The 21,531-nt window shown below is 36.3% G+C and overlaps 2 protein-coding genes across 2 annotated transcripts in view; both read left to right on the plus strand.

Moving 5' to 3' along the window:
* Positions 1–2,442: 2,442 nt before the first annotated feature.
* On the plus strand, positions 2,443–17,791 carry klhl7 (kelch-like family member 7). Its single transcript, XM_082185811.1, has 11 exons — positions 2,443–2,701; positions 3,421–3,523; positions 3,613–3,706; positions 3,778–3,902; positions 5,352–5,527; positions 5,605–5,779; positions 12,205–12,347; positions 13,480–13,720; positions 13,806–14,007; positions 15,303–15,400; positions 16,982–17,791. Exons 1-11 carry the CDS (start codon positions 2,567–2,569, stop codon positions 17,299–17,301), a joined length of 1,812 nt encoding a protein of 603 aa, XP_082041937.1. The 5' UTR covers positions 2,443–2,566; the 3' UTR covers positions 17,302–17,791.
* A 722-nt stretch (positions 17,792–18,513) lies between these two features.
* dennd3a (DENN/MADD domain containing 3a) overlaps positions 18,514–21,531 on the plus strand; it is a 29,719-nt gene continuing 26,701 nt past the window's right edge. Inside the window, exons 1-2 of the mRNA XM_082185435.1 lie at positions 18,514–18,724; positions 21,344–21,508. Coding sequence (XP_082041561.1) covers positions 21,425–21,508 — 84 coding nt within the window. The 5' untranslated portion in view covers positions 18,514–18,724; positions 21,344–21,424. The remainder of the gene's footprint in view (positions 18,725–21,343; positions 21,509–21,531) is intronic.

Here is a 21,531-nt window from a genome sequence, read left to right on the forward strand (position 1 = left end):
TGACAGCAGGGTGTTCAGATGAAAGCTTTCGGAAATGAAGCCGGGCCGAAGCGTTCTGGCTCTGGTTGCCGTAATAAGGCCACCTCAGAGAGGTCTTGTTGTTAAGACCCAAAGACTAGGCTCTTCTACCTCATTAAACACAGACAAGAGCCTAGCATGTCTTCTCTTATGTAAAACTCTCCGTGTCGAGTCAAAAGATAAATGTAAATGCTGTAGCCGTCTGCACTCCAGGCATTAATCCCCAGAAATATTGGATTTCATGTAATTGGCATGACTGGCCTTGCAGTTTCACCTCAAACAATCAAAACACTTGTGCTGGAGGAAAAGAAAAAAAGATTGTAATCGTAAATAAAAATGCAATTAAAGAATGTTTTTGCTAAGTCCTCCTTCATGTTTTAAAATTTCCCTCTTAACAATTTAATTTGTTTGATATGGTATGAATGTTATAACGTCCCATTTGTTTGTCAAACGAGAGCTATGAATGTCCTTTACTTATTAGCACATTTGCTTTTAAATTTAGATCTGGTAAATGTGACTTTTATACTGATTAATGCACAGATTTTAGTATAAAACCTGTTTTAACACTGACATCTAGTGTACATAACATGACATTATAATACAGGTAAGCTGATATTCTGTTACAGTTTTTCTCAGTCGCTTTGGTGCATTTCTCACATCATTATTTACATTTGCACAACAGTTAGTTCAACCTCCACAACATTTAGTCATTTGTGCACATCATAGTAGCAGTTTCTCATTCCTTCTAACAAATTGCAAATGCTTTTGGACATGCATCAATTGCTTTCATACAACTCTCTGCTGTTTTATAACATTATCATTTGCTTATGTCATGTCAGTCAAAATTAACTACTTTTCAATGCTGAATAGTCATTCCATATAAAACTAACAGTCCTCATTTCATTGCTTGAGTCATTACATACAAAAATGTTGAACTAGTTGTCAAAATCTGTCAAGCAAATTTTACACATTTTTTAAAATCTTTTTTAATCGCCACTCAAGGAGATACTTTCCTCGCTGCATTGAAAGAGATGATATTCGCTGTGATGTAGATGAAATTATGTGGCCAGACAGAGAGGAACATCTGGATGTGCATGAATGATTACAGTACTATGTATGTTGTATGTTCAGTTCCAATATGTACTGCAATATTGTTTCCAGTTGTGCACAGCTCTACCCAAAGGCAGTTTATGTTTGTTGTAAATAAGGGTGTATTTTTTCTTTTGCACAATGCTGTGAACAAATTAGAATTGCAAAGAGCATATGCAGTAAAAATGTGAAACATACATATTCAGTGTCTTGTACTCACTGTTACCTCACTAAATACAGTAATGTGTAACTTTACTGTATTTTTCAAATGGCTGTGCAAATAGTATATAGTGCTGTCTTGAGTATTTTCAGGTAGTGTCACCAAGATCTGACTTTTTTTGCATTGGAAAACATTTACAGAGTAAACTGTCACTATGAAAACATGACAAAGCCATTTGACTATCTTGTTCATAAACAGTGGTGTCAGGACTTTTCATCTTGATGACACTGACACTTTCATTGACATGAATACTTGCTTTTGAGGAATGAGCTCTCCAATTTGAGCAAGTGACACGCTTTTGCAGGTTATCAACTAGGTTTTGCAGTTTGTACTAATTGTTTTGAGAACTGCATTAACTGTTGTGCAAATGTAAATAGTGATGTGAGAAATGCACCAAAGCGACTGAGAAAAACTGTAATTTACATGTTTGTAGTGCAGTAGATCATGACTTAATGCTTTATGAATTGATTTATTTCATTAACTGATTTTTTTCCCACACATTTTGTTCTTATAGAAAACTTCAGTGAACTGGTGATTTTAATCCCTTAAAAAACACTTCATGCTCTTATTAATAAATAATATAATAAATGCTTAATAATAAATGCTCTTAAATAAACTTGTGTAAAAAGTGTTTAGCCAAAAGCAAAACAATTGATATAATAAAAATAAGAGGTATTCATAGGCCTATCTACATGCCTATTATAGGCAGATCTTTAACCAATAAAACCAAGAATTACATTGAAATTACTGAAATGATCTGTAATCATGTAATGTAAACCATAAACCATTTCCCTAAAGATCTATACATATATACTCAAAATATTAAAAAAAAATAAAAAAATAAACGGTTGAGGTCAAACCTGAAGTGGGACTTTTATTTTGACACTTGTTTCTTACTTCACATCATTTCTGTTACTGAAAACCTACACAAACATGCCAGTGTCCTTATCAAATAAACTTTCCCCCCAAACTATTAGTGTACTTAAAATGCTCAAAAAGACTGGGAAAAAAATCTTCTGTTTGGAAATTAAAAGAGCCATAAATATATAGTCCTTTTTTCTTTTCTTTTTTACTTTAAAATTGAAATGGACTTTTATTGCATCCATTCCCAGACGGCCATCGTGGAATGCTGTCGCTTCCTTCACATCATTCCCATCTTTCGTATTTACATGCAGAGCTGCACGGAAAAGCTCAGTGTTTATTATTAAATAAACGTTCTAATCATATACACAATAAAGCATGATGAGCATGGCCGCCACACCATGCGAGAAGACAGTAGGACCTAAAAAGAAAAGCGAGAAGAAGATTGCATCCAAAGAGGAGTACAGATTACTGTCCAATATCATGGGAGTGATGAATAACTTGAGGAAACAGGTAAACATCATCAGATATCTGACATATGCATCATATAATATGAAGTTTCTGACATATGCATGGCATAACCTGACGTATGTGATATATATTCATCATATAATGCGAGTAATCTAACATGCGTCATTATGAGCTCATGCATCTGATATATCTGACATAAAGCCTATCCATAATAAAATATGTGATATCTAACATCTTCTGCGATATCTTTACATAAAATGAACTACATTAATCTTACATGAAGTGAAAATTGATAATAGGTACATTTATTTTTACTTTATTTAATTTTTATCATTGATATTTGTTTAAATAATGAAAGATTTTAAATATATACTGTATATATATATATATATATATATATATATATATATATATGTGTGTGTGTGTGTGTGTGTGTGTGTGTGTGTGTGTTAATTCATTTGTCTTAAAATAATTTTTTTTTCATGTCTATTTAATTAGTTTTTCTCCTTTTTCTATTTTCTATTAATCACAAAAAGAACTACCTTTTTGTGTGTCATTATTGCTGATATTATAAATCTGATATTATATCTGAAATATAATATATAATCATATATACATATAGACAGTACAGAATGATTGTGGTAATGAGATAAAGGGTTTGGACAATGTTAGATATAATCAAAAATGTAAAGCAATATCTATGCATGCCTGTATGCATGTATCGTCTCTAATGCACTGCGTGACCTTTGACCTGTGCTCAGGGAATCCTCTGTGACGTGGTCCTGGTTGTGGACGGGAAACACATACTGGCACACAGAGTCGTGCTGGCCGCCGCGAGCCACTTCTTCAACCTCATGTTCACATGTAAGAGTTATTATGGTGTGAGAGCAGTTGTAGATGTTCTCCAGGCTAGATGTTGCATTAGATGTTTCCATGATGTTTTGCATGTGCAGCCAGTATGATGGAGGCCACGAATCACGAGGTGGAGCTCGGAGGAGCAGAGCCAGAGATCATCGAGCTGCTGGTGGAGTTCGTCTACACGGCACGGTGAGGCTGACGGAAATATGATATAACATACCTCACACACACGCATTCATAATGCTTATATTTGATCTCAGAATCTCAGTGAACAGTAATAATGTCCAGTCTCTGCTGAACGCTGCTAACCAGTACCAGATTGAGCCGGTGAAGAAGATGTGTGTGGATTTCCTGAAGGAGCAGGTGGACGCCACCAACTGTCTGGGTGAGGCGGCGCGTCTCTCTCTGTGAAACTCATGCACTTCTTCAAATGCATTTTTATTCTCACGTCTGTTTAATTCCCATTTTTTATTTTATTTCTATTAATTACAATATAATTACGTTTCTGTGAGTTATTAATGCTGATATTATAAATCATACCTGATATATGCATCATATATTATTAGATCTGACTTATGCATCATATAATCTGAGATATCTGACGTATACATGACAAAATATGGCATATCTATCGGCATGCATCATATCGTCTGCGATATCTTTACATGCTTAAAATGTATATAAAATGCATAGGATTTACAAATAATTATATCTAACAATAAACCGATAATAGATTATAAGTAAATTTTTTATATATTTAATAACAAACTTAAAAATATTTATATTTATAAAAAAATTAATATTTATTCATTTGTGTTAAAAATGTATTATATATTAGAAATCTGATATTATAACTGACAGATTGATATATATTCATCATATAATATGAGCTATCTAATATAATATCATCTAATCTAAAGTATGGATCATATTGTCTGCGATATCTTTATAAACTTCACATACATTTTTACTAAAAGTAGTGTCTATAATAAACTGAAATATAAATGCATAACAGGTAAATTTATGTTTGCTTTAATTATAAAACAATTAAAAAAAACGTATACATATTTTTAAATAATTAAATATATATATTTATAAAAATTTTACATTTGTCGTGAAATGTATTTTTATTTTCATGTCTATTAAACTTCTATTTCTCCTTTTTTATTAATTACAAGATAATTACTTGTAACTGAAAATAGAGGATAGGTAAATTTATATTTACTTTAGTTAATAAAACGTATTTTTTTAGATAATACAATTCTTCTAAATATTTACATTTATTGATTCTAAATCTTAACATACTTTACATACAAATTGCGAAAAATACATTTATTACAATAAACTGAAAATATATAATAGATAAATGTATGTCTACCTTATTTAAGTTATGTCTACTTTATTTAATTGTAAAACATTTTTTTAAATAATACAATATTTTAAATATTTATACTTATTACTTTTTAAAATGAATTTGTCTTGAAATGTATTTTTATTTTCATGTCAATTTAATTTCTATTTTGGGTTTTCTATTTTATTTCTATTAATTGCAGGCAAAATATATTTTTATTGGATACATATATATATATATATTGACATTATATATCTGATATGATAAAAACGTTTTAATTGTGTTTTTTTAAATCAGTGTTCGCATTAATTAAAGCTTTAATCCAAAATGTGATGCGCTTTAGATGAAGTCAGAACTGGACACTTTATAATTTACATTTAAGAATGTCAACAATGGTAGAAAATGAAATGCTCAGTGTGAAGGATTGTGCATCTGGACACTGCAGATAGAAGTGCTGTTGTGATTGGTTGTCTCTTCTGTAAGGCATCAGCTCATTGGCCGAGTGTCTGAACTGTCCTGAGCTGAAGGTGTCAGCTGATGACTTCATACACCAGCACTTCACAGACGTGTATAAGATGGATGAGTTCCTGCAGCTGGACGTCACGCAGGTCACACACCTTCTCCAGCAGGACACACTCACGGTCCGAGCCGAAGATCAGGTCAGAGGTCGCGGGACGCTGGGTCGTGAGCAGGGGTACACTAGCGTGAGTTATACTGTGTGTGTGTGTGTGTGCAGATATACGACGCTGCGGTGCGCTGGCTGAAGTACGACGTGTTGAATCGACAGCAGTTCATCGTAGACATCCTGGGGAAGGTGCGGTTCCCTCTCGTCTCCAAAAACTTCCTCAGTAAAACTGTTCAAGCAGAACCGCTGATCCAGGACAACCCGGAGTGCCTGAAGATGGTCATCTGTGAGTCTCCAACACTATCTATCTGTCTGTCTATCTATCTATCTATCTGTCTGTCTGTCTGTCTGTCTAATCTATCTATCTATCTATCTATCTATCTATCTATCTATCTATCTATCTGTCTATCTGTCTGTCTGTCTGTCCATTGTTCTATCTGTTCATCCATTCATTCATCATTCTATCGTTCCATCAATCCATCCATCCATCATTCTATCCTTTTATCCATCCATCTATCATTGTTCTATCGTTTCATCCATCCATCATTTTATCCATCCATCGTTCTATCTGTTCATCAGTCTATCATTCTATTTGTTCATCCATCCATTCATCGTTCCATCGTTCCCAGTGGCGGTTCTAGAGGGGGGGCCGGGGGGGCCAGTGCCCCCGTGTCACCAAGCTTGGCCCCCCCTCTGGCCCCCCTAAATTTGGAATCGTAAAATCACACCAAACAACTGCGCATTTTATCAGTTGCGGTGCCTTCATCTATAGGCTGCACTGCAGCACGACGTATATTCACATCAAATGTTAACGCAGAGGAACGGGACACTGCAGTTCACAAAAGTTCATTATTTGCATGTGCTTTAAAGCCTTGCCGGTTAAACATGTCATTCGCTGCTGATGCGCTGTTCAAATATGCGCTTTACTGAGCGCGTACTCGACGCGCACATCATGCACTAAAAGCCTGTTACTGGACTAAGTTATCTTTTGAGTCTTATATTGCGCTAATACTGTCAAATACAGACAATGTTTACATAAACAAAGTTGGTTATGTCTAAAGTGAAAGCAAACAGAGAAAATTAATTAAAATCTGCTTGTCATATGCGTGTATATTAGACGCGTCGCGTGCAGTTCTTAAAGAGACAGTAGCCCTAATAATAAACATGCTGCCGCTTGTCCTTAAAGAGATAGTTCACCCAAAACCAAACAGTTGCTGGTCCCCATTGACTTCCATACATAGTAGGAAAAAAATTTACTATGGAAGTCACAGGGGTACATCAACTGTTTGGTTACTCACATTCTTTCAAATAACGTTTATTTTCAACAGAAGAAAGAAACTTATTCAGGTTTAAAACAACTTAAGAGAGTAAATTATGACTTTTTGGGGGGAGAACTATCCCTTTAATGTTAATAAAACAACAAAACACACAGAGGAAATCATTCACTACTTTCTTCAATTCTACTGTTAAATACACCTATAGCTGAAAAAATAAAGCACTGTTTATTTCATTTGTATATTAAGTTGTGTATGTGTAATATGTATCTCTGTTCTTAATTTTTATAACAAAGAAAATAGTGACAAAGATTTTTATTTTCGCCACTTTGGCCTAAATGTCTGCCATTCTTTTTTATTTTATATTTTGTTACCTATAATTTGTTACCTATAAGGCTTTGCTTTTAAAATAGGGACATTAGTTTGGCTGTAATGCTCAATCACATGCAAAATAGTAAAACCAACATGAAATAAGAATCGTGATAAAATCGTGATTTTCCTGAAAAAAAAAAAAAATTGTGATATGATATTATTGCCATATCGCCCACCCCAGGTGTAAAAAAGTGCCTAGATGTGCTTAGATGCTAAAAATGTGTTATTATTGATCATTATATCACACTACAATTAAACATAATGAAACATTCATTTGAATTGAAATTGTTTTATTAGCTTAGCTAATATAATTTATTAGCTTTTTCTAGAGATTGCAGTCATGCATGACATGGTGAAAAATGACTTGAAATAATACTGAAAATAGGTTAAGATTAATGTTAAATGTGTGCCCCCTAAAAGCACAAGTGGCCCCTGCCTGGCCCCCCCAGTTACTGTGGTCTAGAACCGCCACTGATCGTTCCATACCAGTGTTTCCCCTACAATGTATTAGGCAGCGGCGCAGCGCCGCCGCTGGATTTTCAGCGCCGCTGCAAAATCTTCACATGATCAGTAATATCACGACATTCACTTACACACCTAAAAACACTGAAACATGGCGACCGGCGGCGCTGCTAATGTGATGGCTCTGAATCCACTTGTTGACAAGGAAAGAGCAAATGGAAATATTTTTGATTAGGCTAATGTCACGTTGCCATAAGGGGCCGTTCACTTCACATTCACGTTCACATGCAAATATTTCAAATGTGGGCGCGCGGTTTTCTCAGGCGCGCCTCTCTTCATGGTTCATGTGTGTGTGTGTCGGCGCACTGCGCTATCTGCTCAATGTTCCGCTCCGTCTTTCCGCTCCTTAACGGCCCAAACGCTCCAATCATGTTGGCTACCGATCACGCACTGGAAAAGCAAAATCCGCTCAAATAACGTGACATTTTTCAGTAGTAGACTTCTGTTTGCTGAGCTGGTATAGCCATGCTGGCCAACAATGGTAAAATGACCTGCTCTGATCACATGCTCTGGTAATAATAGCTTTGTATGACTATACTTTATTTTGATAATTAGTCAGTTGCATAGGACTGAATGAAGAATAATATATTGGTGTTTTATATTTTAATATAGGGCTATTTTCTGTCCAATTTGTGTGGACATTTTTCTTTTTTCCCCCTTTGTTGTGTGTTTAATTTAATTAGTGATTCTACATTTAAATTAGGGTTGTGCCGATGGACGATATCATCGTCCATCGTGATGGCTGACCGACATCACGATGGAGAGCCACCATCGTGATGCCACGCCCCCCCCCCTCGTGTGGCTCGCAAGGTCTCTCACCCTTTACCAACAAACGATAAAAAAAATAAGACGTGTGTGTTCAGTGCTGTTCGCGAGTGTCACGAGTCTCCACAGCAATCAACCAAACGCTTACGTTTCTGTGGTAACCTAACAGTTACAGCTCCTGCACTGGGATTCAAGCAGAGCAGCTTGTTTAAGGTGATGGCGAAATTCATTTTAAAACAGCAATGAAAATGTAAAAGTAGGCTTTATAAACTTTAATATATCCTTTTATTGAAACGGGTGCTTTGCTGTGCAAAGAGAAACATTTCACCCGTTGGCCGCTGGTACTTTCACTTTTGCCGCAGAGACCCTTTATGTCCTATAAATGTATCGTATTGTTGATAATCCGCGCAGATTTCAGTTGACGATTATGTAAAGTTAATAACAAAACATGAATGAGAAAGAAAAGAGCAGGATGTGCTATTGAAAAGAAATATTAAAAGCACGATAAGCCGCGAAAGAGAACTGAATTCTACTGACAGGATGCTGCGCACGCGCTCCGAGCGCAACATAGTAGTCTTTGTCTTCGGTTGCGCGCCTGAACGGCCAAATAAACATTTCAAAATGCCAAGCCGAGTATTCCCGTTGCGTAAACACAGTAGATGTAAGTAGCTACAATGTGCACTCTCCCTGTCTCTTCGTGATCGTCAGCACACACCCCCCCAGACGATATCATCGTCCATCGCGATGTTTTACTGTAAACATCGTCAACTGCCAATTTAGGGGACATCGCCCAACCCTAATTTAAATATGGATGATTACAAGTTTGGGGGAAATGCGATTAATTGCGATTAATCACAGCATTTTTATTACATTACCGTTTCTTACATTTGAGCCCCTGCCCCTGATGAACTCTTTGCACGTCCCTGGAGGTTAGTGAAGTAAAATAGGCTATGCAAGTTAGTCATCTTTTAAACTAATGAAAAGTTTCATTTGGATTTTAATGTTCAAAATGTCTACAGGATAAAATAAATGAAAGTACTGGTTACATGATGATGTATCTAAGTGCTAAAGTGTGTTACAGAAAAAAAGATCAGTAGTGCAGGTAAGGTGGAAAGAGTTTCATTTTTCCACTATCAATTTCTACCTTACAGCTGAAAATTAACACAAAAGAAAAACAAATAACAATAATCCTGTCCTAATCCTGTTTGTGACCAGTTCAAGGTACGTGCTGCAATAATCATGCCTTCTGTTGATGGTATGTCAAATTTGTATGTCTCAAAATGTCCATTTCTATCCACAAAACTTGCCAGAAATCATGGTTTAAGGGGTAATAAAAAAAAAAAAATCTTACAGGGGTGCATGCCCCCGGACCCCCCGCGAGCGGCTTGGTAACAACCTCCGGCACGTAATATTTATAGGGGAAACACTGCATACATTCCAAAAGATGGATGTATGGCATCCATAAATAATTTCATATAATCTTTTATATATTTTTTATAAATACACTCACCTAAAGGATTATTAGGAACACCATACTAATACTGTGTTTGACCCCCTTTCGCCTTCAGAACTGCCTTAATTCTACGTGGCATTGATTCAACAAGGTGCTGAAAGCATTCTTTAGAAATGTTGGCCCATATTGATAGGATAGCATCTTGCAGTTGATGGAGATTTGTGGGATGCACATCCAGGGCACGAAGCTCCCGTTCCACCACATCCCAAAGATGCTCTATTGGGTTGAGATCTGGTGACTGTGGGGGCCATTTTAGTACAGTGAACTCATTGTCATGTTCAAGAAACCAATTTGAAATGATTCGAGCTTTGTGACATGGTGCATTATCCTGCTGGAAGTAGCCATCAGAGGATGGGTACATGGTGGTCATAAAGGGATGGACATGGTCAGAAACAATGCTCAGGTAGGCCGTGGCATTTAAACGATGCCCAATTGGCACTAAGGGGCCTAAAGTGTGCCAAGAAAACATCCCCCACACCATTACACCACCACCACCAGCCTGCACAGTGGAAACAAGGCATGATGGATCCATGTTCTCATTCTGTTTACGCCAAATTCTGACTCTACCATCTGAATGTCTCAACAGAAATCGAGACTCATCAGACCAGGCAACATTTTTCCAGTCTTCAACTGTCCAATTTTGGTGAGCTCGTGCAAATTGTAGCCTCTTTTTCCTATTTGTAGTGGAGATTAGTGGTACCCGGTGGGGTCTTCTGCTGTTGTAGCCCATCCGCTTAAGGTTGTGCGTGTTGTGGCTTCACAAATGCTTTGCTGCATACCTTGGTTGTAACGAGTGGTTATTTCAGTCAAAGTTGCTCTTCTATCAGCTTGAATCAGTCGGCCCATTCTCCTCTGACCTCTAGCATCAACAAGGCATTTTCGCCCACAGGACTGCCGCATACTGGATGTTTTTCCCTTTTCACACCATTCTTTGTAAACCCTAGAAATGGTTGTGCGTGAAAATCCCAGTAACTGAGCAGATTGTGAAATACTCAGACCGGCCCGTCTGGCACCAACAACCATGCCACGCTCAAAATTGCTTAAATCACCTTTCTTTCCCATTCTGACATTCAGTTTGGAGTTCAGGAGATTGTCTTGACCAGGACCACACCCCTAAATGCATTGAAGCAACTGCCATGTGATTGGTTGATTAGATAATTGCATTAATGAGAAATTGAACAGGTGTTCCTAATAGGGTTGTGCCCATCGTGATGGCTGACCGACATCACGATGGAGAGCCACCATCGTGATGCCACGCCCCCCCCCCACCCTGTCAGACCAGCCCAGTCTCACGGCAGTTCGTTTTCGTGTGTACACCAGTGGTTGGGAACCTATGGCTCGTGTGGCTCGCAAGGTCTCTCACCCTTTACCAACAAACGATAAAAAAAAATAAGACGTGTGTGTTCAGTGCTGTTCGCGAGTGTCACGAGTCTCCACAGCAATCAACCAAACGCTTACGTTTCTGTGGTAACCTAACAGTTACAGCTCCTGCACTGGGATTCAAGCAGAGCAGCTTGTTTAAGGTGATGGCGAAATTCATTTTAAAACAGCAATGAAAATGTAAAAGTAGGCTTTATAAACTTTAATATATCCTTTTATTGAAACGGGTGCTTTGCTGTGCAAAGAGAAACATTTCACCCGTTGGCCGCTGGTACTTTCACTTTTGCCGCAGAGACCCTTTATGTCCTATAAATGTATCGTATTGTTGATAATCCGCGCAGATTTCAGTTGACGATTATGTAAAGTTAATAACAAAACATGAATGAGAAAGAAAAGAGCAGGATGTGCTATTGAAAAGAAATATTAAAAGCACGATAAGCCGCGAAAGAGAACTGAATTCTACTGACAGGATGCTGCGCACGCGCTCCGAGCGCAACATAGTAGTCTTTGTCTTCGGTTGCGCGCCTGAACGGCCAAATAAACATTTCAAAATGCCAAGCCGAGTATTCCCGTTGCGTAAACACAGTAGATGTAAGTAGCTACAATGTGCACTCTCCCTGTCTCTTCGTGATCGTCAGCACACACCCCCCCCAGACGATATCATCGTCCATCGCGATGTTTTACTGTAAACATCGTCAACTGCCAATTTAGGGGACATCGCCCAACCCTAGTTCCTAATAATCCTTTAGGTGAGTGTATTTCTGTGTAATTATTCCATGTTTTTATCATCTAAATGTAGTCCTTGAAGATCTTCTTTCACTAAGAATTCTGTAAAGCAGAGCTGCCGCTGTGTGTGTGTGTGTGTGTGTGTGTGTGTGTCGTCAGGTGGGATGCGTTATCATCTCCTGTCTCCAGAGGACCGTGAGGAGCTGGGTGAGAACAGTCGACCACGGCGTAAGAAACACGATTATCGTATCGCTCTGTTCGGAGGCTCACAGCCGCAGTCCTGCCGCTACTTTAACCCGAAGGTACTGAGCGCTCACACTGATCACAGGAACTGGTTTAGATCAACAGACCTGGAAAAACTGGAAATATTTTATTCATGTAATTATTTTTTTATTTTTTTGCATACATTTTTTTAAATTAAATTGAAATGAATAAAATTAATAGTCTCTACAAAATGATTTTAAAAAATCATTATCCATGAAATCACAAACCAGTGGGACTGAGTTCCACAGCCATGGAAATACTGGAATAACTTTGAAAGTTTCTTTATGATTTTTAAGTTTAAAGTCCATGACTTTATGATTTAAATAATTTGTTTGTTCTATTTTGCAATATAAAATTAAATATTTTTAAATAATTGGTGTGGTTTTTTTGCGATAAATAAGTTAAAATGGCTAAATAAATGAAATCCAAAAAGTCAAGAAATTTTTTAAATCTTTCATAAATATAAATGTTCCAATTTATGTAATTAAAGTCTCTGTAATTTATGTAATGTTTAATTTATATAATACTTTTTTTTAATAATTAGCATTTTGCAATACAAATATTCAAATAAAAGAGTAAATAAAACCATAAAGTCATTAAAATAGTAATAAATATAATGTTTTCATTTTATGTAATCAAAGTCTCTATATAAAGATCCTTAAAACATGCTTATCCTGCAATCACAAACCACTAGGACTAAGATCAATGATTATGGAGGGTTAGAAATATGAAAATAATAAAATGTAAAAAAATAAAGGTCATGAAAATTATAATGAATATACATTTTTCAACTCATGTAATCAAAGAGTATATAAAGTTATTTTTTTAAAATCCTTATCCGGCAATCACAAACTGAGTAAAGTTTTTGCTTTACACAGAGTTTAAAAAAGCTTACATTTAAAAATATATATATATATTATTTTATAATTCGTGTTTTTGCAATAAAATATAAAAATAAAATAAAATAAAACACAAAGAAATGAAAATAATAATAAATATTTTTTTTTTTTACGTCTTTATTCAATTTATTTAAAAAAAAACTTTCACAACAAACCACTGGGAGCCTCACAGAGCATGTGATGTGTGTGTGTGTGTGTGTGTGTGTGTGTGTGTGTGTGTGTGTGTGTGTGTGTGTGTGTGTGTGTGTGTGTGTGTGTGTGTGTGTCTCAGGATTACAGCTGGACAGACATTCGCTGCCCCTTTGAGAAACGACGGGACGCCACATCCGTGTTCTGGGATAATGTGGTTTACATCCTGGGCGGCTCGCAGCTCTTCCCCATTAAACGCATGGACTGCTATAACGTGGTGAAGGACAGCTGGTACTCCAAACTCGGGCCACCAAACCCACGGGACAGTCTGGCCGCCTGCGCCTCTAAAGGAAAGATCTACACCTCCGGAGGATCGGAAGTGGGTGAGTGTGTCCTCGTCCTCCTGTGGGTTTGGATTTGAGGGGTTTATTGAGGGGGGTTACAAAAAAATCTTAATGCTGTTGATAGGAAGCTCAGCTCTGAATCTGTTCGAGTGCTATGACACGCGTACTGAGACGTGGCAGACGAAGCCCAACATGCTGATGCCTCGCTGCAGTCACGGGTCAGTCGAGGCCAACGGCCTCATCTACGTCTGCGGAGGAAGTCTGGGAAACAACGTGTCCGGCAGGGTCCTCAACGACTGCGAGGTGTACGACCCCAACACTGAAGAGTACGTATGACACCTCACACTCGTTTAAAGGGACAGCTCACACAAAAATGGCATCATTTACTCGCCCTCAAGTTGTTCCAAACCTGGATGAGTTTCTTTCTTCTGCTGAACAGAAGAAGATAGTTTGAAGAATGTTGGAAATCAAACAGTTGACGGACCCCATTGACTTCCATAGTAGGAAAACAACAACAACATGAGAAACTCATCCAGGTTTGGAACTTCATGAGTAAATGATTGGGTGAATTATCCCTTTAATGTGAGTTTTAAAGGGATAGTTCACCCAAAAGTGTTTCTCAATTCTATTCTGTTATATTTGTATTATTTATCTACTATAATAGTACTTGTGAATATTTTGTATTAGCTTTTATGTTTATATTTTCAGTTTTCAGTTTAATTGTAGTTTTTTATGTAAAATGTATTGCATTTTTATTATTTTTTTATATTTGTATTTATTTTTTTTTTTTTATATCTTAGTTTTTTTTTAGTAAGCTTAAGTTAAGTACTTCCACTTAAACCTTATTGCTGTTAAAAGTTTTTTAAATGTATGTTTTTCATCTAATATTTATATTTAATTTAATTTTAATTTTATTTCAATTAACCAAAACGATTTTTAATAGTTTGAGTTATTAATAACAGCACTGCATCATTTGCTAGCCTTCATGTTGTGACTTCAGCTCTTTCCTATACTTTTCTATAAATCTGCTGTCAAGCACTAAAAAGGGACACAAAAGACTGTAAAAGTATAATAAAAATATGATTTGTGTGGGTCAATATATGATTTGTCTATATTCTAAGTCAGGGTTTCCCAAACTGAGATTTGTGAGTTGATAAAAAAGAAGCTAATAATTAATTAAATCATAAAAATGTCAAATTAAAATAAATAATTTTAAAGATGAAATATTTTATTTGTTTAAATGCATGTCATGTGACCATTAACTGATATCAGAGATCCACGAATGTGCAAATGTGTTGTTAAAATTATTGAAATATTAACTTAAAATCTCAGATGGTAATATTTTGAATGCAAAAAGTATAACCATTTAGTTTAAAGTGTTATATCTCTTAAAAAATTATATATGTATATATATATATAAAACAGTGTATTTTGTTAGTCTTAATCCATTTGTAAAGACCGAATGCAATAGGAGGTGCATCTGACAAAAGAGTTAGTGAATCCCTGATGGAGGTCTTCTGCAGAAGTGTAAGTGTGTGTGTGTGTGTGTGTGTGTGTGTGTGTGTGTGTGTGTGTGTGTGTGTGTGTGTGTGTGTGTGTGTGTGTGTGTGTGTGTGTTCAGGTGGAGGGTTCTCTGTGGGATGCGTGAGGCTCGTAAGAATCACGGTCTGGTTGTGGTGAACTCAAGAATATACGCCGTCGGCGGCCAGAACACACTGGGTATGTTTGTGTTCATAAGTTTACATCCCCTGCTAATATTTGTTTTATTTTCATTTCTTATCAGGCAAGCATGTATTGTGACTCAGACAATGAGGCAAAGTTACACACTGTTTTCTTTGTTCTACATTCACTGAATACATTATAAAAATAACTTCTACAAGGTTGTTTGATTTCCTGAAGGAAGCAGCACTGCTGGGTTTGGTTTATGTCTTTGCTGTTGTCGTGATGTTTAGCACACGTCTCTGTTTTCAAGGTAAATACAGTTACAGATGATTAGTAGATGCAAGAAAGACCAATCAGAATTCAGTATGCAAATATTACAATGACAATTTACATGGATTCATCTAGCAATGCTTTTATCCAAAGTGACGACATCACAAGCTCTATTTCCTGGAGAATTTATCCAACAGTATTCAGAGAATACAATACCATTATTATTATTATTATTATTTTAAAATACTAGATTAGAAAATATGTAACCTAGAGTTGAAATCTTTTTTTATTGTTTATGAAAAACTAAATTACAGTTTCTTTGTGTGTGTAAGAAAACTTGAGTACATAAGTAGAATTTTTTTAATTAAATGTACTAATTTAATTAGTTAAATTAAATTAAATTAATTTTTTAATAAAAAATTAAATTGTACTTTTTACTTCTTCTTTTTTTTAACCTAAATCACTATCTATTAATTTTATTTTATTTATGTATTAATATTTTTACTTGACTTTTCACTTTATTTGAAAATTTTAATATATTGTTTTAAAATGAATTATAAATGAATATTAATGAATATAATCTTTCTATATAAAATAGTGTTGTCAAATCGATAAATCATGATTAATCACATCTAATATAAAAGTTTGTATATATAAACACACCAACATTATATTTTTACAAACTTTAATGGTAGTTGTGATTAATCATGATTAATTGATTTGACAGCACTAATATAAAATAAAGCATTAATAATTACCGGTATATATATAATATAATTAAACAAAAATATACATTTAATCATCCCTTTTTAACTGTCATTGAGAAAATGCAGTGATATCTTTACACTTAACACATTTGTTTTGTAATAAATTGACTAATTTTTGTTATAGAAGATCTTTTCCTTGGAAAATCAGTCATCAGTCATTTTTTGTTGTTGCCACGCCTAAAAAAGTCTCCATCTCTATGTTTTTCGACCATAAATATACTGAATTATATTCATGTTGTGCAACATTGTGAACATGAGCTCAGTTTCCCAGACATGCACACAGAGGAGTAGATGCCATAAGTGTTCACATGCCTCTTCATGGTGATTAAACCACATGTTTTATGCAAAGCTGGTCAATAACCGCAGAGATATTGTTAGAGAAACTAAAACCTTGATTCCCTAATTATGTGTACTTTTTTATTTTATTTTGGTCTGGTTAATTTCATGGCCTCTGTTTGTATACAGTTAATTGATTCTGTGATGTATGTTTCTGATACAGCTGAAACCTATAATTAAATGTTGATCATAAAGTATAATGTCATTATGTAGACGTGGTCACTGAAGTCAGAGAGGTCAGAGGTCAGTGTGTTCCTTCTCTCAGGTGGTCTGGACTCGGTGGAGTACTACGAGATGGGCAGTAACGAGTGGAAGATGGCGTCCCCGATGCCGTGGAGGGGTGTGACGGTGAAGTGTGCGGCCGTGGCTTCAGTCATCTACGTTCTGGCCGGGTTTCAGGGGGTCGGCCGTCTGGGTCACATCATGGAGTATTACACTGAGACGGACAAGTGGGTCGTGTCCAGTAAAGTGCGCGCCTTCCCTGTCACCAGTTGCCTGATCTGTCTGGTGGACACGTGCGGCGCCAACGAGGAGGACATGAATTCAGCGTCTTCATCCTCATCCTCGGCCGATGGAAGGATGTGATGAGACAGAGCCAAACCCAGCCGTTATTGTGCCGAGATATTAGCTGCGTTACATATTCAACTGATTATGGTTTGTGTCTTTAGTGCAGATACTGAGGAGATGTTGTGAACCAATCAGGTTTAATGTTGAGATAAGACTGCTTTTGTCTTTACGCTCAGATTATTATGATCTCTTGAGCTGTAACTTTCAACTTCCAGGAAGGCTGATGTTCCCTGATCTCGGGTCAGATTTCCACGTCGCAGAAGGACTTCCATTTTTAGGAAACAGTTGTACCTTCTGCATTTTTTGGCTAATATGTGTTTTATGTTTTAAGAATTGGTATTTTGATGTGTTTATAGTATGTGTGAACAAACTCGTGACTTTTATTTTTTTAATAATGCTCGTTTTATCATTTTGATGTTGTAGAACTACAAGAAAACAAGCTGGAAAGTTTGAATGAAAGGTTTTTGTAAGAGAGAATCTAAATAAAATGATGTGTTACTGATAATAATTGTGTTTCATTTTGTTTTCCTCTATAATATCAATACATACAAGCTTTCTGAACTTGTATTGCTTGTTTTACTACGTCGTTTCGTGTTATTACTTTTGCCTGCAATGACATTTTATTTATGAAGACTTCAATTCAGTTTTTTTCACTGGCAGTATCATGGTTAGTATAGATAATACTCGATATTAATATTATATATAGTGTACGTATTTTAAAATAGACTGTAGTAATATTTTATTCCCATAGTCATACCATGTTGGTGTGAGAATATCAAAAGAAAAAGTAAAATCTTATATTTGAGAGCAGTAAAGATAGACACTAGGTGGCGCTAAAGCTTTAAAATTGAGTTTATACAAATACAATGTTTTACTTACTATCTTCATTCATCTTAGTCCAATTAAAAATCGTAATTTAGATGTACTTTATAATGTTTGAGAGGTATTGAGGAGAGGATTTGGAACTTTGATCCAACAAATGTTTTTCTTCTGCTCTTGCGTTGAAGGCTTTGCATATTAATATTAATGAGGTAAGGTGACGTTCGTCTTGCAGTCCTAGTACCTGATTGGCCGAAAAGGCGGGCGCTCAGTCAGTTGGCGAATTAGCAAATCCTGTTTTGGTGACGGCATGCCTTATGAATATTAATTAGGCTACCTGAATGGACGCTTTCAAAGGTTACCAAGCAACGCTAGAATTACCTAATTAATATTCATGAGCTAATTGTTTGGTCATTCGGATCAGAGTTTTAGCCGCGGGCTTTACATCTTAGAAAGAGTGTGACGGGTCAGGACGAAACCTTATCCCGCCTAATGTTCATAACGAGGCGTGTTCTGGAACTGATTATGAACTACATGATCAACACTTTCGCTTTATTCTTTCACGACCATTGATTGACACACTTTCTGAGTCTGACTTGAAGTCGCAGCGGACACACTGAAGGTTTGTTTACTACTAATCTTCATTGAATCTTAATTAATATGTTGTTGCTCCTGTTGCGTTACTTTGAGTCTTCGTACACACGATCAATCCTGTAACTTTGATTACATTATACATGCATCACATGCAACATTTATTGTAACACATCAGATTAAAGTTCGGTGTTTTTTCTTCAGTTTCGCTCGTGAACGCGCATGTCATGCGAGAGCAGATGTGAAGTAGTGCATGAAATCTCTCAGATTCAACTAAACCAGCTGTGCTAACAGAATAGTTAGATTCATTTAATTTATGATTTTGTGTAATATTTAAATTTTCTTTTTACTGTAGTTGGATGTAATATTTGACAATAGTACTGTTTTTACTGTATTTTTCATAAAATAAATACAGCCTAGGTGAGAGGGAGATGCTTCTTTTAGAAACATTTTTAAAAACTTGATAACACTTTATAATAACGTTTTATTTGTAACATGTACAGAACTAACCTTGTTAGTAACCATGTTACTGTATTTGTTAATCTTTATTAACATTAGTTAATTAAAATACTATTTTTCACGTTAGTTCACAGAGCATTAACTAGCCTAATGTTAACAAATACAACTTTTAATTTTGATAATGTATTAGTAAATGTTGAAATTAACATTAACAAAGATTAATAAATGCTGTAGAAGTGTAGTTCATTAATAGTTCATGTTAACTAATGAAGCCTTATTGTAAAGTGTTACCTTTCAAAAACGTTCAATTACGTTAAATCACTTGATACTGTAGTGTATACTATGTGTGTCATGAATTTTTTATTCATAAAAGGGGGTCATATATAATAGATAGGTTATAGTAGTGTTGTTTGGAGAAGTTGTAGATGAAGTTTAGCTGCACAGGAGGAGGTATGTGTTCAGGAAGGACAAACCTCACTTTTCTTGGTTTTTCCCAACTGGTCTGACGTCTCTGTCAAGCTTCACTCCAGCCGTATGAATGCTGTCTCTGTCACTGTGTGACTCAGGAATCATGAAGACCGGGTCTGTGTTGCATCAGAGTGACCAAAGCATCTATTGTGTATTTACATTACAGTCGTACAGTAGATGCATTAGCCTCTCTGAGTCGATAGAGCTGTAGCGAATGCCATAGTTTCATATTCAGTTCTAGTCTTAGTTTGAACTTGATCCAGATTCTGATGTGAAGCAGATGTTGACACTGGGAGCGATCCATTGCATGTAGTTATTCGAATGGAAAAACAGCAGGGCATGCAAGGATAACCAGACTATGTTATCTAATTAAAGTTTTAACGTTAAAACATTCTCTTATTACCATCCAGTGGAGAAAATCTAGTTAAATATCATGTTTCACTCTTAAATATGGAGATAAAACTCATTGCCGTTTCAGTTTTTTCTTTTGTTTCGGCAGAGAATGTCAGATTTTACTTCTAAAATGTGTGAACGATAACATATAAATCAGTGATAACATGTAAATCTCTCTCTTCATCCATTAACTCAGATGATAAGGCTCAGATGTTTTGAATGTGCTGACATAATTATATGTTTTGCATAGTGATGGTTTACTTGTTTATGGCTGAAATTCTGCACCACATAATGAGCAAACTTCTATTTTGATCTGCGTGGATCCTTAAAGCTGCAGTCCGTAACTTTTTTTGGGTTAAAAATGATCCAAAATACATTTGAGCAATTACATAACCAGCCAGTGTTCAAAACTCTCTGCTTGCCGTAGCTCGACTCAAAACGGTAAGCTTGTAATAATGTTTTAACTCCAGTGGTACTGATGGATTTCCGCGGGAAATTCGAGCATGTCTTTGTGTCATTACGTCACATCTGTCCACGTTAAGCACATCTGTCCACATAAAGAAGAGTCTCGGCTAGTCGGCTATGAGTGTGAGGATGCTGTAGGTGGAGGTTTATAGCCTTTTCTCACAGCACTTGATATCATTAAACTTATCAATTTGATGGCGGATCCAGAAAGGTTCAAACGACAATCACCAGCAGATTCACTTGTTGTAAAATGCAAAAGACTTCGGACTTCGGAGTGTCTACAGAATAAAAGAGACCGGTCCATGCGAACACAAGGATGATATCGGAAGGGCTTTAAATGTAGTCACGCAATACTGATGAGAACAAAGTATAATTTGCACGGTTTGACGTGATATGATCAGCGATCGTTAGATTTAATCAGGGCGATTTACTGCAATGCTTTTTTCCCCTTATTTGCTCAGAACAAAAGTGGATGTTACTTGTTCAGACGACATTTTACGGTGAAAATTCTTACGTTGGTCAAACTTCCCAAAAGTAGAATCTGTGATTGCGAATGCCAGGATCCACACGTCAGTCGCACATTCTCCTCTAAACATTGGATTCATCCGCGCTGTGCCGAGCCGAGGCACAACCCACGTACAGTTCATAATTCCGCGAATAACTGCAATTGCAGATTTCGAAGAGAGATGGCGACAAAGAGGAAAAAACTACGGACTGCAGCTTTAAATATAGTTGGTGGTGGCTAGACACAAAGTCTCTGTGATTATTTTAGTCTCTTAATATCTCATCACTAACCACAAGCAGTCAGTAATGCTAAAATTGTCTGGTGAAGCATCATCTGAAGTCATTGTAACCACTTGAACAGACCTAGAGGAAGTTGAAGAGCCACCATGGATCTGAAGACTGAAGAGTAAATACACTGCATGCGCTCACAGAACCGGTCGTGATGGCGGATAAGAGCCCGTCGGGTCTACTGGAGGCGTGTGTGGTGGCTGGAGTATCAAATGAACGCCTGAAGGAACTATGCCTGGTGAGACACCGAAAAATCTTCAT

The sequence above is a fragment of the Leuciscus leuciscus genome, assembly GCF_965113295.1.
Source record: "Leuciscus leuciscus genome assembly, chromosome: 12".
Lineage (NCBI taxonomy): Eukaryota > Metazoa > Chordata > Actinopteri > Cypriniformes > Leuciscidae > Leuciscus > Leuciscus leuciscus.

Excerpts from the sequence above, each read along its gene's own strand:
- klhl7 (XM_082185811.1), top strand. The coding sequence starts at position 2,567 with ATGATGAGCATGGCCGCCACACCATGCGAGAAGACAGTAGGACCTAAA. Across the intron at positions 3,524-3,612 it reads CTTCAACCTCATGTTCACAT|CCAGTATGATGGAGGCCACG; the intron begins GTAAGAGTTATT and ends TTGCATGTGCAG. Across the intron at positions 3,707-3,777 it reads GAGTTCGTCTACACGGCACG|AATCTCAGTGAACAGTAATA; the intron begins GTGAGGCTGACG and ends ATTTGATCTCAG.